Here is a 17,396-nt window from a genome sequence, read left to right as displayed (position 1 = left end):
ACTGTGTGTGTGTGTACATAAGCCATATTCCTCCTTGGACATTATGGTCCAATGAATTGAGAACTAAGTGCCCAGCTCAGGTCCTGGTCATAGAAATAAGAATATTATCCTGTTGGGAAAGTTAAGGCATAATCAGCCTCAGACTGGTTCCAGCGAATGTTATGCACTGTGTGAGTTGTGTACTACTTTGTCTCTGCAATTTTTAAAAGCTTAACTATCACCATCCTGAAAATAAACTCCTAAAGTAAAAAAAAATAGAGAGAATACATTTCACTCCATGAGCTCCAGGTGAAAAATGTGCAAGGACATTTTAGTGGCACTCCCTATGGGATACTTACATCCACGTGCATCCAGATCTTATACTTTTTGCAAATGTCAGCAACAGCTAACAGGGGATCGAACGCTCCATACACGGTGGTCCCAGCCGTGGCACTCACAAGGAAAGGGACAAATCCCTGCGCAAATGAGAGAGCCCCAAATAATGTAAAATGGGGGGGTCAAAGGATTCTTTTAAAAAGCTGATAAAAAATAACAGTGGACATTCTCCTCCTATCATACACGTCTGCATTTTTGGAACCATCAGGAGGGTTAACAACACCTTGGAGCCTAGTAGGAATGATGTTCGTTTTCCAGGGTCTAGGTTCTCCAGGCCATTCTGTTGGCCCTGCCAGTTGCTTTATGAGAACAGACATTCTGGTTCTCAGAAAAGGCTACATTGGACTCAGAGGTGAGTAAGCTTAGTGGTGCCCACAAACCACTGATATATTCCAGGGAGACTTTCTGCCCTTCCCTACCCCACCCCCGCTTACTTTTCTAATCTTCCTTTTTCATAACAGGGTCTCTGAACGTAATAAATCTTCCAGAGTGAGCAGTCAAGAGGACAAAGGGAAGGAACTCTGACCAGCCCATTATTCCTATTTGGAGCCTTAGAGGAGAGGATTCACTTGGGGCTAAACAGTAAGCCGTGACTTTTATCTGTCTAAGTTGGCTCAGTCTGTCTGGCCGTGGCTAAACGAAAATTGATAGAAATAATAGGCCTCTGCTGAAAGATGGCCGAAGAATGCCTCAAATTCATGATGGAACCTGATGTTACAGAGTCAGTCTTTAGGTGGCAGCAAAGGTTTATGTTACTAGAAGTAGTTCCAGTACCAGAACAAGGGGAAAGGATGCGGCTGCCACTTTGTAGGGGGGAAAAGGGCATGAAAATTAATAATTATTCCTGAGATCCTAATAGTACAATTCGTGTGTTATATCGTTGAACTAGGAACTGTAGATTAGATCTACTAAAAGCTCTGGCCTGTGAGCCATCCAGGGATGTAAATGACTTCCTAGAGCTTTGTAGGAATTTTTAGCAGGTCTTCAGAAATTGTCACTTCTAAAAAAAAAGTACTGAATTGTTTCCTGAAAAATAAGGTGTTTGAAGCACCAACACATCAGCATGTGTCTAGGCAGGAAATATTGGCCCTTTTCAAATAACCACACACAGTAACTCCCATATGCTAAATTAGCTTCCTGGGATTTCCCGCTTGTGAATACAGTCTTTCCAATGTGTCTGTTTAATGCCAATCTTCATCACATGGGAAGAAAAATCCTTTGGAAACTGTTACAGTATCACTGTGTACGGTATTTATTCAGTAACTTAGACTTTTTCAAAGCAGAGCCTATCACTCAGAGAAATAAGTAATGACAATGCAAAATTCCATATTCTCTTTTAAAAATAAAACAAAAATGTGTTCTCTACTGGATGGAAACAGAAATACATACCGTCAGCTTGTTATGGGCTGGATAAATCTCCCTTCAAAAACTTACTTTTTGTTTGGCTTCAAGGATCCTTCTTTCAAGATCAGATGGGATCATTTTCCCCCTGAAAGGAAAATAAGTATATCAAGTTTGCTTTGAATAATTTCCTTTGTTGCCTTTACAAGGAGCCGCAGGAGGGTAGAAGTCCAACCTTAAATCAATGATAATAATGACCAGTTAGAACAACTGCTTGGTTGTTTCCAGAAAGAAAGGCATTTCCTCCCTGAATGATGCTGGACTGTAATTTCTGACACGTTTAGGAGAGGCCCGACCTCACTGTCCGCATGTCTGTCCACTCTGCACAGAGCCTGCTTTTTAGGTCATTTCTTAATTTGATTAAAACAAACCTGCTTTGGAGCAAGACTTTTGGCACTGAAAGCAGAGTTCAGAAAAAGATTTGCATTCCAAATCTTCCAATGAATGGACCTGCCATTGCACATAGAGATGAGACACCAAGAAGAGAAAATCCGCTCTGAATCATTTGGATGAAAATATTGTCAAAAGCTACCTAATTACATTCCAAGGGCTAAAAGCACAAAGCAGGCCAAGAACTCATGGACCCAAATGTCAAACAGGCAGACAGGCAATGGAGAAAGAAACATCCTTTCATCTCTGAAATGTTTCTTTCCTAAAATAGAAACCCAGATAGTACTTTGTTTACTATAAAACCTCGCTATTATAATAATCAAAGGAGTTGATTTCTACAAGAAGTTAGAATGTGTCTAGATGTGTGATCTTAGTCAAGTTACTGAATTTCCCTGTGCGTATTATTATGAGCCCTGGAACATAGTGATAATAATATTACTTATGGAGTTATGAGGATTAAATGAGTTAATAAATGCAAAAAAATTTTTTAAAGTGCTTGGCATATGGGAAGTATTCCATAAATGTTAGCTTTCATTGTTGAGATTGCCATTATGCGTTATGACATTCCTACCCCAAGATTTTGGGGAAAAAAACCAGGCAAAGGACAGAGTAGCAGCATGTTACTGGAGGCTGTGAACTATTCTTTAAACCAAAATAGCTCTCTTGACATTGCTAAACTGGCTAAACTTTTCACATCTGGGCCATTGATCTAGGTTTGTAAAAGACAATTTGGAAAAATAAATGATGGGGAGGCGTTTGTCACAATAAATGGTTGGGGAGGCTACTGGCATTTAGGGGACAGTAAGTGAGGTTTTGGAATGTGTCACTAGCTCCATAGTCATTTGTGGTGGTCCTTGTGATTTTAGGTAGATATAGATTTAGACACAGAGCAAGCATTTGGGCTACTCCATTAGAGCTTCTAGTGTGGTCTTGCTTAAGCTTTACCTATTGAAATATGTTGTCTTATTATAAACTACTTCTCTAACCTTCCTCCTTATTTTAAAAAATTTATTTATTTATTTTTGGCCGCATTGGGTCTTCGTTGCTGCTCACAGGCTTTCTCTAGTTGCGGCGAGCAGGGGCTACTCTTCGTTGCGGTGCGCGGGTTTCTCATTTTTGTGGCTTTTCTTGTTGCGGAGCACAGGCTCTAGGTGTGCAGGCTTCAGTAGCTGTGGCACGTGGGCTCAGTAGTTGTGGCTTGCGGGCTCTAGAGCGCAGGCTCAGTAGTTGTGGCGCACGGGTTTAGTTGCTCCGCAGCATGTGGGATCTTCCCGGGCGAGGGCTTGAACCCGTGTCCCCTGCATTGGCAGGCAGACTCTCAACCACTGCACCACCAGGGAAGCCCCTAACCTTGCTCCTTTTAATACAAATAATTTGGGCACAGTGAGTAGGTAAGTTATATTTTCTACAATTTTCATTTCAGGCTAACAAAGAAGGTATTACATAATAGTTGGCATATAAAGCAGACATTGGGTCTGAAAGCATGGAGAACCACTGAGTTTTGTGAGGCTGTTTTCCAAAGAAAGGCAGTTAAAATGCAATTACCTGGCAATGGCAATGGACACATCACCAGTGATTAGTCAGTTGGGCTGCAATGGAACAAAGGGCATTAAATTTGGTGCTGAGGGTATGACTCTAATTCAGAGCAGCCCACCTTTGGGGAACTTCTGTGAGATGGGCCTCTGAAGGAGGGACAACGGGAATGGAAGGGCAAGCTTTGGAGGGGGGGCGGTCGGGGAAAGGGCTCTGGAGGTCCTTTCATGCCCTACGTGTCTCCCTATACTTCACAGCTTGGCTTGGGAGCGTCCCTCAAAGCTGTGATTTTTCAGCCTCTCCTAGATCTATCTGGCTGTGCTAAGACACCTTGCTCCACCGTGATAGAAACAAAAAGTTCAAATTTCAGAGGACATTCAGGTCTTATATTTACCTTTTACAACAAGTTTTAAGTGCATTAAAATTGCCGTAGTATTTTTGTAGGCAAACATAAAAACTGAGAGAGAGAATTCTCAGAAATTGTTTGCAAGTCCCAAATGTTACCTAGTCTACCACAACTAACCTTCTCTGCCTTGGAGAGTTTTGGGGAGACTGGCCTGACAATCGCTATTTGCTCACTAATCACATCTGGATACTTTGTGAAGCCCAGGCAGTAAGACCTCATGGAGAAGTCACACATTAGGGGACATCAGAATTGCGAGGGGCTCTAGACCTCTTTCTAGTCTAATTGTCTCATTTTTCAAATGAGGAAACAGGACGAGAGAGTCACCTGTGTGACAGCCCAGGATCAGGTAAAGGCTGGCTTTACCTAGAAAGAAAATGCCGAGCTTCCAGAACAAACTCAAAGGGCCAAACATATAGGAAACGTCTTTAGAAAGGTTATTGTCTTTTAAGGTAAGATAAATCCTTTGAGATAACATCTGGCTTTCATGGATCGGAGGTGTCATTCAAACCTGCCGGGAAAGCAGTAATGAACATACACTCTGCCCCATTTCCGTATCAGGGCAGGGAGAAGGGACAGCCGTGTCAAATAATCAAGTCCAAGTGTTCGCTTCTCACAGAGTGGAAAGCTCTGGATGTGCTCTTAACAGGTAGGCTCCAGACTTTGCCAGGCATTTGGCTGTCCAAGCCCGTATTTGTTTTGTCCACTTAGGAACCCAGAGCCTGGCACACTGTGGGTGGCAGATCGACATCTGTTGGAGGTATGTGAGTAGAAGGAAAAAGTTTCACCCTAGGATTATATTAATATGTTCACTTTACCTTAGAGACTGACCAGACCGCTAGTATGGGGGACCCTGGAGACAAAACTTTTCACCTCTCCAGTTAGAATTGGATGAATTACTTTAGAACAATGGTTTGTAAAATTTAGCATGCATAAAAGTCATCTGTGTATGTCTTTAAAATGTATATTCCTTGGCCCTGTTCTTAGGGATTTTGATTCAGGAGGTCAGGTATAGGGCCCAGGAATCAATTCATTCTACAAATTAATTTATTGAGGCTTCATTATGTGCCAAACACTGTTAGGGGTATGGGGCACCAGGGTAAACAGGCCAGCTTTTACTCTCCAGGGCTTACACGCTAACAAGGGAGACAAACAGTGACAAGTAAATAGAGAAACACGCATAGCAATCTGTGTTTCTAACAAGGAGATGGTGACACAGGCAGACCTAGGTCCACGTGTTGAGAAACACTGCTTTAGAAATGGAAGTTTTAGCCTGGTAGGTATTTCAATAATTGTGTAACAGACTAGCCAAGCACTTTCCACAGGACCCAGGGTTTTGAGCCATCACGGCTGTAGGGCAGCGAACAGAAGGAGGTCCAGAAGTGGCATTGTGCATCCCCGCCTGCCCACGTGTTGTGGAGGGAGAGAGAGCGGGGTGACACCCAGCAGGCTGCTCTGAAGATTAGAAGCTGTCTGGCAGTCCTGGCTTTTCCAGACAAGCATGTCTTGGTGCAGGGCAGCTTTGGATGACAGCTGTTGCATCACATATGTCTGGTCTAGAGGTATTTCCATAGCAAAAATGCATATCTCTTATGCTTACCCATGCAGCCTTTAAGTGCCCAATTAAGCTGTGACTGATGCTTTGCGATGCTCTCTGTTAGCTGTTAGTGTTTAAGAAAGGACTGCCATTAAAGTGAGGACTGTTGAACCAGACTGCTGTTTCGGGTGTGGCTGTTCGGCACTGAGATTCTTGATCTTTTGATAGTCTTTAAAAATTCACATGATGCTCTCGCTGTCACGTATACGGAAGTCAGAACCTTACATTGTACACGTGAAACTTTTATAAATATGATAAACCAATGCTACCTCCATAAATTTAAAAAAAAGGAAATTTAAAAAGATTCATGTGATGCTCTAGGGTCAGATAACTTCATGAAGTTGCCTGGGCAAAATCCCACACTGCCAGCTAGAGCTGCCAGCTGGAAGAACCTTCTCTTTGTGGAAAGAAGCAAAGGGCACAGATTACCCCGTGTGCGGACTTTGGACCCAGATGCATGGCTGTCTTCCCGTGGCTCTGATGGGAAAAACGATCTTACCAAAAGAAGCACATTACTGGGGAATGTAGATCTCTGGGCAGGCATCCAAATGGTCACAAATCGGGTGCCTGAGCCTTTGGTCATCCTGCTCCTTGGCCCTGCTGAACTATAATAATTCTACCAACCTTTCCTAAGTGCGTAGAGCTGGGCTCTGTTCACAGAGATTTGTGTGCAAAGAAAGGACACGTGATCCTTCGCGTTAGAAATTGACTAACGTTACAACCACTGTTAATAGCAGCAGCCCCGGCAGTGATAACGAATTACCAGTTTTAGAAGCAGTCCCTGCACTATGCCTTACTCCTGATCTTTGCCACTCATGCCAACCCCGCAAGAGAATTTTTACTGTCCTTACTCTGCAGATAAGGAAACTAAGGCTCATCGAAGCAGACGGATGTGGCTAAAAGCTTGGAATGTGGAGATAGTAACCAGGTTTCCGCTCCAGACCCTATGCTACTTGTGTGTATTTGAAGAATTCAGCTCCTCTGTTTACTCATTTATAAATTGATATTACTAGTACCTCCCTCACAAGGTTTACATGAGGATTGAATGATACAGTAAATATCAAACACGGCAAAGCACTAAGTATAAAACTCTGCCTAGCATATAGTAACCAGTCAATACATGTTAGTCTCGTTGTTATTACTAGTAGTACTAGCATTGGGTGACTTGCAGGGTGCCACACAGTTACTAGGGGCAGATTTCAAACTTAGAGCTGTATTCTGACATCAGATCTCGGGGTTCTCAGTGCTGCACAATAAATGTCTTCCGAAGCATTTATGGGGTTTATAAAAAAATGCCTACTACCCTGACTTAACAAGAAACCTTTCAGGTTGAGTCCTAGAATTGTAATGATGTAGGTAATATTTCCACTGTGGTTTTCTGGAAGCCCCCTGGACTGAGTAGTTCCTTGATCCCAGTTCTTATTGCTGTTAGTACTGAGTAGTAAAATAAGAAAAACATAGACCCTCCCGCTAAAACTTATCACTCTATCATCCTCAGATGATATTGTTCTATGCAGCCCCCAAAGGCTACAGGAGTAACAGAAAACTGCTAGTTTTTTGTTTTTGTTTTTTAACTAGTCAGTGCTTTAGCAAGACTATTTCTTTAACATTGATTGTAATGTAGATTAAGCAAGGGGAAATCATGGACTGAAGTGAATTTTCAAATTGCCTGGACCGCGTGGTGACTTGACAATTTGCGTGGATTGACTTGGAAAAAAAATGTTGCAGGAATTATAGGGTAAAACATTCTCGGGGACTACCTTGGGGAAAAGAGCTCCATGTGTGTCCACACGGCTGCTACCCATGTGATAACTTAACCTAGGAAGGGCTCGTAAGATAAAATGATAAATAGTAGTCAAAACAGATCATTCAGGAAGTACTGGCATTACAAAACCAAGCCTTTTGCAAAAAAAATTTTACCATAATTATAAACAGTGAACTTCCTTGGTCGCTTTAAAATAGAGTTTGATTCGGGAAAAGAACTTGAACTATAATAATGAACTGTAGTTTTCTCCTTTAAGATTTGTCTTCCAATATGCACAATGGGACCCCTTGGCATTACGGTCAGGATATGGGAACAGGATATTTTTGGTGATTGTTGTGTCTAATTCTAGTAATTAAAAGAATTTGAAAAAGAATAGATACATGTATATGTATAACTGAATCACTTTGCTGTACACCTGAAACTATCACATCATAGTTAATCAACTATACAAAAGAAAAATTTACATTTTCCAAAAGCACTGACTTACACTTACCCCCTATAGTGATGGGCAACTGAGGACTCCAACCATGATGTAGTAAAGAGTTATTTTCATATGAAAATATGAAACCTTATCGCTGCCACTAGGAATTAACACTGGGGCTGAGCGGGAAGTAGATGACGAGGGAAAGTGTGTGGGCAGGAAGGGATGCTGGCGATCTCTCATCACCCCACCTCCTCCCCAAACTGCCATTCCTCTTCCCTGGACATGTTGGTACAGAGAAGAAAAGGATCATGATAAGAAGTTCAAAAGACTTCCCTGGCGGTCCAGTGGTTAAGACTCCGCGCTTCCAATGCAGGGGGCGCGGGTTCGATCCCTGGTCAGGGAACTAAGATCCCATGTACCTTGTGGCGTGGCCAAAAAAAAAAAAAACAAGTTCAATTTACCATGTAAGAAACCATGCTTGGCTATTCTAAATAACTTTCGAGTCAAAGAGGAAATCAAAACTGCACTTACAGAACATTAAAAATTAATGACATGGGAATAGGACATATAAAAATATGAGAAGCACCCTAAATCATTCTCAGAGGAAAATGTTTAGCCTGACATGCTTTTAAAATTAAGTAACAGGGAATTAAAAATAACTAAACATATTTCATTCAGGAAGCTAGGAAAATAACAACAAACAATGTAGGCAGAAAGGATGAGAAAAGATTTTTCAGTGATTTAGAAACTTTATAAAGTAGACCAAATTAATAAATTCAAAAGCTCATACATTGAAAAGATCAATGAATATACAAATATCTGATTAGTCTAATGAAAAAGAGAGAAAATGTAACATTTGAAATGAGAAAGAAGGTTATAAAGGTATTTTAATATTACAAAATAATTCTATGTAGAGCCTTATGAGTTTTAAAGAAATGGGAACCTGGAAAAATAATTCTAAGGTACAAATGGATGAAAAAAAATTGAAGAGAGGAATATTAACATGTGCTAAGAATGGAGAAGACGAGGGGGACCTTCAAGATGGCAGAGGAGTAAGACGTGGAGATCACCTTCCTCCCCACAGATACATCAAAAATGCATCTACCTGTGGAACAACTCATACAGAACACCTACTGAATGCTGGCAGAAGACCTCAGACTTCCCAAAAGGCAAGAAACTCCCCATGTACCTGGGTAGGGCAAAAGAAAAAAGGAAAACAGAGAAAAAGGAATAGGGACGGGACCTGCCCCTCAGGGAGGGAGCTGTGAAGGAGGAAAAGTTTCCACACACTAGGAAGCCCCTTCACTGGTGGAGACAGGGGGGTGAGTGGGGGTGGGGAAGCTTTGGAGCCACGGAGGAGAGCGCAGCAACAGGGGTGCAGAGGGCAAAGCGGAGAGATTCCCGCACAGAGGATCGGTGCTGACCAGCACTCACCAGCCCGAGAGGCTTGTCTGCTCACCCGCCGGGGCGGGCAGGGGCTGGGAGCTGAGGCTCAGGCTTCGGAGGTCAGATCCCACCGAGAGGACTGGGCTTGGCTGCGTGAACACAGCCTGAAGGGGCTAGTGTGCCACAGCTAGCCAGGGGGGAGTCCAGGAAAAAGTCTGGACCTGCCTAAGAGGCAAGAGACCATTGTTTCAGGGTGTGCAAGGAGAGGGGATTCAGAGCACCGCCTAAATGAGCTCCAGAGATGGGCACGAGCCGCAGCTATCAGCGTGGACACCAGAGACGGGCATGAAATGCTAAGGCTGCTGCTGCAGCCACCAAGAAGCCTGTGTGCAAGCACAGGTCACTATCCACACCTCCCCTCCCGGGAGCCTGTGCAGCCCGCCACTGCCAGGTTGCCCACTCTCACGACTATTATTCAACACAGTTTTGGAAGCTTTAGCCACAGCATTCAGAGAAGAAAAAGAAATAAAAGGAATCCAAATCGGAAAAGAAGAAGTAAAACTGTCAGTTTGCAGATGACATGATACTATACATAGAGAATCCTAAAGATGCCACCAGAAAACTACTAGAGCTAATCAATGAATTTGGTAAAGTAGCAGGATACAAAATTAATGCACAGAGATCTCTTGCATTCCTATACACTAATGTTGAAAAATCTGAAAGAGAAATTAAGGAAACACTCCCATTTACCACTGCAACAAAAAGAATAAAATACCTAGGAATAAATCTTCCTAAGGAGACAAAAGATCTGTATGCAGAAAACTATAAGACACTGATGAAAGAAATTAAAGATGATGCAAACAGATGGAGAGATATACCATGTTCCTGGACTGGAAGAATCAATATTGTGAAAATGACTCTACTACCCAAAGCAATCTACAGATTCAGTGCAATTCCTATCAAACTACCACTGGCATTTTTCACAGAACTAGAACAAAAAATTTCACAATTTGTATGGAAACACGAAAGACCCCGAATAGCCAAAGCAATCTTGAGAAAGAAAAACAGAGCTGGAGGAATTAGGCTCCCTGACTTCAGACTATACTACAAAGCTAAAGTAATCAAGACAATACGGTACTGGCCCAAAAACAGACATATAGATCAATGGAACAGGATAGAAAGCCCAGAGATAAACCCACGCACCTATGGTCACCTTATCTTTGATAAAGGAGGCAAGGATATACAATGGAGAAAAGACGGCCTCTTCAATAAGTGGTGATGGGAAAACTGGACAGCTACATGTAAAAGAATGAAATTAGAACATTCCCTAACACCATACACAAAAATAAACTCAAAATGGATTAAAGACCTAAATGTAAGTTCAGACACTATAAAACTCTTAGAGGAAAATATAGGCAGAACACTCTATGACATAAATCACAGCAAGATCCTTTTTGACCCACCTCCTAGAGAAATGGAAATAGAAACAAAAATAAACAAATGGGACCTAATGAAACTTAAAAGCTTTTGCACAGCAAAGGAAACCATAAACAAGATGAAAAGACTATCCTCAGAATGGGAGAAAATATTTGCAAATGAAGCAACTGACAAAGGATTAATCTCCAAAATATACAAGCAGCTCATGTAGCACAATATCGAAGAAACAAACAACCCAATCCAAAAATGGGCAGAAGACCTAAATAGACATTTCTCCAAAGAAGATATACAGATTGTCAACAAACACATGAAAGGATGCTCAACATCACTAATCATTAGAGAAATGCAAATCGAAACTACAATGAGGTATCACCTGTCACCTCACATGGTCAGAATGGCCATCATCAAAAAATCTACAAACCATAAATGCTGGAGAGGGCGTGGGGAAAAGGGAACCCTCTTGCACTGTTGGTGGGAATGTAAATTGATACAGCCACTATGGAGAACAGTACGGAGGTTCCTTAAAAAACTAAAAATAGAACTACCATATGACCCAGCAACCCCACTACTGGGCATATACCCTGAGAAAACCATAATTCAAAAAGAGTAAAATAGAGAACATATCACAATGTTCATTGCAGCACTATTTACTAGCTAGGACATGGAAGCAACCTAAGTGTCCATCGACAGATGAATGGATAAAGAAGATGTAGCACATATATACAATGGAATATTACTCGCCATAAAAAGAAACGAAATTGAGTTATCTGTAGTGAGGTGGATGGACCTAGAGTCTGTCATACAGAGTGAAGTAAGTCAGAAAGAGAAAAACAAATACCATATGCTAACACATATATATGGAATCAAAAAAAAAAAATGGTTCTGAAGAACCTAGGGGCAGGACAGGAATAAAGACGCAGATGTAGAGAATGGACTTGAGGACACGGGGAGGGGGAAGGGTAAGCTGGGACGAAGTGAGAGAGTGGCATGGATTTATAAATACTACCAAATGTAAAATAGATAGCTAGTGGGAAGCAGCCACATAGCACAGGGAGATCAGCTCGGTGCTTTGTTTCCACCTAGAGGGGTGGGATAGGGAGGGTGGGAGGGAGATGCAAGAAGGAGGGGATATGGGGTTATATGTATATGTATAGCTGATTCACTTTGTTATAAAGCAGAAACTAACGCACCATTGTAAAGCAATTATACTCCAATAAAGATGTTAAAAAAATGGTTAAAATAGTAAAAAAAAAAAAGAAAAGAAAAAAGAGTCATGTACCACAATGTTCATTGCAGCTCTATTTACAATAGCGAGGACATGGAAGCAACCTAAGTGTCCATCGACAGATGAATGGATAAAGAAGACGTGGCACATATATTCAATGGAATATTACTCAGCCATAAAAAGAAACGAAATTGAGCTATTTGTAGGGAGGTGGATAGACCTAGAGTCTGTCATAGAGAGTGAAGTAAGTCAGAAAGAGAAAAACAAATAATGTATGCTAACACATACAGTTACATGTTACTATTAGTTACATCGTAACAGTTTGTTAGGATGGCTATTGTCAAAAAGACAGGAATAAACAAATGTTGGTACCTTTGTAGAGAAAAGGAAACCTTTGTACACTCTTGGGGGGAATGTAAATTGATACAGCCACAACGGAAACAGTATAGTTGGAAGTTCCTCAAAAATTAAAAGTAGAAATACAATGTGATCTATGAATCCCACTCCTTGGTAATTATCCAAAGGAAATGAAATCAATATTTCAAAGAGATATCTGTACTCCCATGTTAATTCCAGCGTTATTCACAATGGACAAGATTAGGAAACAACCTAAAGTGTCCTTCAACAGAGGAATCAGCCATGAAAAATAAGGAAATTCTGACATTTGCTACAACATGATGAACCTTGAGGCATTCATTGTGTTAAGTGAAACAAGTTAATCACAAAAAGGCAAAAAGGAGTGAGGTACTGAAAGCAGTCAAATTCATAGACACAGAAAGTAGAATGGCAGTTGCCAGGAGCTGGGGGGAAGGAGAGTGGAGAGTTTTTAATGGGTACAGACTTTCAGTTTGGCAAGATGAAAAGAGTTTTGGAGATAGAAAGCGGTGATGGTAGCACAACAATGTGAGCGTAGTTCCCATTGCTGACCTGTTCACTTAAAAACGGTTAAGAGGGTAAATTTTATGTGTATTTTACCACAACTTAAAAAAATTGGAAAACACAAAAAAAGAAGGGACCATGCTTAATCGTTGAACACTTGGAGTTCTCTTCTGAGTCCAGCACCTGATTCTTCACTTCCCAGCTATGTGACCTTGGACCTGTCACACCTTGCCAAGACCATGAGTCAAATGGAGAAAGGAGACCATGTCATACTGTTTAAGACTATTGTGTATATAGAAACTCTTCACAAGCTATGTCAGCACCAGGGAAACGTGAGGGAACATACTTCTGTGTCTCTAATAAACAAATTAATTAGAGCAACTGTGTAAAGTGCTTAGGACTGTGCCTGGCGTATAATAAACACTCCATATGTGTCAGCTATTATTATTTTAGAATCCTTCCTGATATAGGACGTGATGAAGCACAGACACTGCTAGCATCTCTGAATTCTCTGCATCCAAACCCATAGGAGATATGACACTCAGGGGGCTCCCCACAGCCCTGAGCAATAATAACTGATTCAGGGTGAAGTCTATCTTATTACAGTGCCCTCAGTAGCTCCCTGAGGACCAGAAAGTTAATTAGCTTCCCTACTGCCTCCAGGCACTGGCCACAACTCAGCTAATTTAATAAAAGAGTATAATGACCCCAGATTACTTATACTTTCAATTGTTTACATCAATTGTGTGATAAAGTGTGGTACTTCACAAGAGCAGGGAAATGTAACTATAATTGACAAAGCTAAGTGATAAGTTGAAAGAACTAAAAATGTATACAAAAGCATAAGTAGTTAATTTTTGTGGTATAAAAGTGTTAATCAAAATAGCTAACAGAATTCTTGTGTTACAAGGGAGCTAGGAAGGCTGGTGACTCTTCTAGTCGTGTGCCAACCAGGCATCACGTATCTTGCTCAGACTTATTTTCTGTAAGGTTTAACAGCAATTTACTAGTAATTTAGGTAAGTTAAAGGGAACCCTGAAGGAGCAAGTGATGGAGAAATCGAAGAGAATGGAAGAGAATGCTAGAGAGAATTAATTTCTAAAAGTACCTGTAAGTCCATACTGATCATAAATAACAGAGACATACAGATAGACTGACAGACAGACAGAGACAGAGAAAGAGAGATGGAGAGAGAGAGAAAAAGGGAAAGGAAAGTTCTTCCTTACAGTAGAATGAAAGGAACTAGTAAACTTAGAAGGAATGATGGAGTTAGAAAATCACGATTTTGCAACCATCATAATTATAATTCAGGCAAGAATCATCAATGAATGCTAAACTACTAAATGAATTTTTAGGAGGAACATAATATTTATATAGTCTTAAAGCATCCCCTACAGTTATTTATTAACTGCAAAGTAGAGAATAGTCATTTTACAGTGGAGAGATCTGGCAGACACCACCTTAACCAATAGGCAAGCGGACATTACTCCTGATCAGATGCACTTGAGAAAGACAGGCATTGCCTCCCTGGAATTCCTGCCAAAATGCATCGCCTGAATCTAACCATGAGGAAATGTCAGACAAAGCCAAATTAAGAAATATTCTCCAAAATAAATGGTTTACACTCTTCAAAATATCAATGTCATGAAAAACAAAGGAAGGATGAGGACATGTTCCAGATTAAAGGGGAATAAAAAGGCATGACAACTAAGTGTGATCTGTGATCCTGGACAGGGAAAAAAAATAGCTCCAAAGGATAGTATTGGGACAATTGATGAAATTTGAATAGGGTGTATAGATTAAATAATAGTCTTGTGTCAATGTCAAATTTCCTGATTTTGATAACTGAACTGCGATTATGTAAGTGAATCTCCTTGTTATCAAAAAATACGCATCAAAGTATTAAGGGGTAAAAAGGGCATGTCTGCAAGGAATTCTCAAATGGTTCCGAAAAAATTATATCTATAATATACAAATAATTTATGCATGCAATATTCATTACATTCAACATGTAATATTAAATTGCATACATGGAGAGAAAGAGTGATCAAGCAAATATGTCAGAATGTTAACGATTGGTAAATTTGGGTGAGGGTGTATGAGAGTTCTTGTTACTATCCTTGTAATTTTTCTTTGTTTGAAATTATTCACAAAAATACAAAGCTAAAAAAAAAGAAGCTGGATGAGTAAATGTCCAAGAACCCTTCCAACTCTGAGGGCTTCCCGACTGCAATCCATTAGCAGCTGGTCAGCGCAGCAAGAGCCCAGAGCCCTGCCCCCTCCGCTCCCCGCCAGCCCTCCCTAAACCTCGCCCCTGCCCTTCCATCACCACTCCTGTTTCCCCCTCTGTCTCCTTCCCATTTTATAATGTAAGATGGTTTCAGACTTCTTGTGAGCTCTTGAGAGGAAAATCCTACATAATTTTAGCCAAAAGGAAAAGGAACTCACAAAGGAAATGAAACCTCGGCTATTTTATCCCTTTTTTTTTTTCATAAAATTCACATTTCATCTCTAGCAGACCCTTCACTGCACAGCTAAATACACCTTGAGTTCCCTTCCTTAAAACAACCAAACCAAAACCATCCTGGACTCAACATCTTCTCCGTCCAGCTTCTGCCCTACCACCTTCCCTTCGCGGCTCCACCTCTAGACACGTCTGCCTTTGTTCTCCGTTTCCTCTCCTCTCACTCTTCGATCCACTGCAAACTGCCTTCCACCCTCACGCCTCTACTGAAACTGCTCCTGCCAAACTCACCAGCTACCTCCTTATCAGGAAAGCTGAGGGGCAGCTGTTGACCCTCGTTTCATCTACTGGTGGCATTTGCTGCTGTCAACCACTCCTTCTAGAAACACGCTCATGGCCCTCATGGCCCCGGGTCCTGACTCTTCTCCAACAACCCTGGCTGTTCCTTCTCAGTCTCCACTGCAGGCTCCTCTGACTCTGCCTGTCCCCGAAATGGGGGTGCTCCTGAGCTCTTTCCCAGGCCACTCTGCATGGCTCCCACCGCACACCTTCTGGCATCCAGGCTGCTATTCCCAGTTGCCTACCTGACACCCTCACTGGACGTCGCATCTCATAAGCTCTTCACACTCAGCGTCTCCGAATCTAAACTGTTCACTTCGGCGGGGCTCCCTGCGTCAGAGAATAGCACCGAGAGGGCTTAGCTGGTGAGCCCGAAGCCTGGCGTTCCGCCTCGACTCACCTCTCAACCTGCACACTCACCGGTCGGTCAATAATTCCTGTCAATTACAGCACTTCCTCTCCCCTGCTCCACCTCAGGTGAGCCTGCCATCCTTCCGACGTTGCTACATCTCCCCACTTAGGCCGTACACAGTCAGGGAACTGGGATTACACCTTATGCTATTCTAGAGCCTGGTGACATGGGGAGCAGTCATAAATGTCTGTCTAGTAAATATACATGAATAAATAAATGGTGAAATGAGTGGCATCCTTTTAATTTAGCGGAATTTCTTACTCCATCCTTTAAAGACTACATGTATTTTCTTATATTAATATTTTAACCTCCCCTCCACCTTTTTCCAGAGTACCTACAAAGTTTGGGTGCCAATTAAGACGGATTTTTCCTAAGAGAGCTCTTTGGCTCAGGCACCGAGCTGACGAGTTGCTGGGGGCATTATTTACCTCTTGCTCCCTAAACTGTCCCCCCTCCTGTAACCACTCCATCAAGTTCACACAATCTATGGTGCCTGGAATGATGACACCTCCATAAATCAGTTCTCAACCTGCTGGTTGTTGCTTAAGTGCCCAGGTGACCAATGTCCTTCTGCGTCTTCTTGGTGCAGAATATTTTGATTGATGTAACAAAGGTTCTGATTCAGTCAAAGGCTGTGAATGCGTTAGTGGCATGGAGGAACGATGTCCCAGGACTCCAAGCAAGAGTGAAAAGGAAACAGCAAAGGCCAGCAGCTGGGATGGAGGCAGGTTTGCTGTTCTACAGTCATTGCCTGTTTTCGGACTTTAGTCCTTTTAAGATGTATGTGTAGAATTTGTAAACTGCTAACCAACAAGGGTTGCAGATTCATGCTCACCTTTCATCACATTTAATCAGAATCACACTGTCTGTTCCAATGCCCAAGGCTGCAGCTCCCTTCTTGAGAGAAAAATGGCTCTGTAAAAGAAAGTACATTTGTATCAATAATTTGTCCCATACAAAGTCAAGATCCATTCCCTTGGCTATTCTTTTCTTATCAATCTGTCTCTCCAAAGCCTGGATTACTGAGAGAAGATGGCATCCTTCACTTAACCTTTTTTTTCAATTGTGGTGAAATTCACATAACACAGAATGTTGTGTTGTTGTGCGACCATCACTACCATCTACCTCTTTAACTCTTGATCATCTTGCAAAACCGAAACTCTGTATCCATTAAACAACAACTCCCCATTCCTCCCTCCCCAGCCCCTGGTGACTACCATTCTACTTTCTATCTCTATGAATTTGACTACTTTAGTACCTCATGTAAGTGGAACCATACAATAATTATTTTTCTGTGACTGGCTTATTTCATGAGCATATGTCCTCAAGGTTCATCCATGTTGTAGCATGTCTCGGAATTTCCTTC

General features: G+C 41.7%; 1 protein-coding gene across 1 annotated transcript in view; it reads right to left on the bottom strand.

Annotated features, from left to right (window-relative positions):
• The window catches only part of GAD2 (glutamate decarboxylase 2), a 65,430-nt gene that overhangs the window by 23,577 nt on the left and 24,457 nt on the right, over positions 1 to 17,396 (bottom strand). The window contains exons 8-10 of the mRNA XM_068538782.1: positions 16,866 to 16,945; positions 1,810 to 1,864; positions 339 to 455 (exon numbers count right to left, since the gene is read on the bottom strand). Of these exons, the coding sequence (XP_068394883.1) occupies positions 339 to 455; positions 1,810 to 1,864; positions 16,866 to 16,945 (252 nt within the window). The remainder of the gene's footprint in view (positions 1 to 338; positions 456 to 1,809; positions 1,865 to 16,865; positions 16,946 to 17,396) is intronic.

This window comes from Eschrichtius robustus, chromosome 1 (assembly GCF_028021215.1).
Source record: "Eschrichtius robustus isolate mEscRob2 chromosome 1, mEscRob2.pri, whole genome shotgun sequence".
NCBI lineage: Eukaryota > Metazoa > Chordata > Mammalia > Artiodactyla > Eschrichtiidae > Eschrichtius > Eschrichtius robustus.
This window is presented reverse-complemented; position numbering and strand designations above follow the sequence as displayed.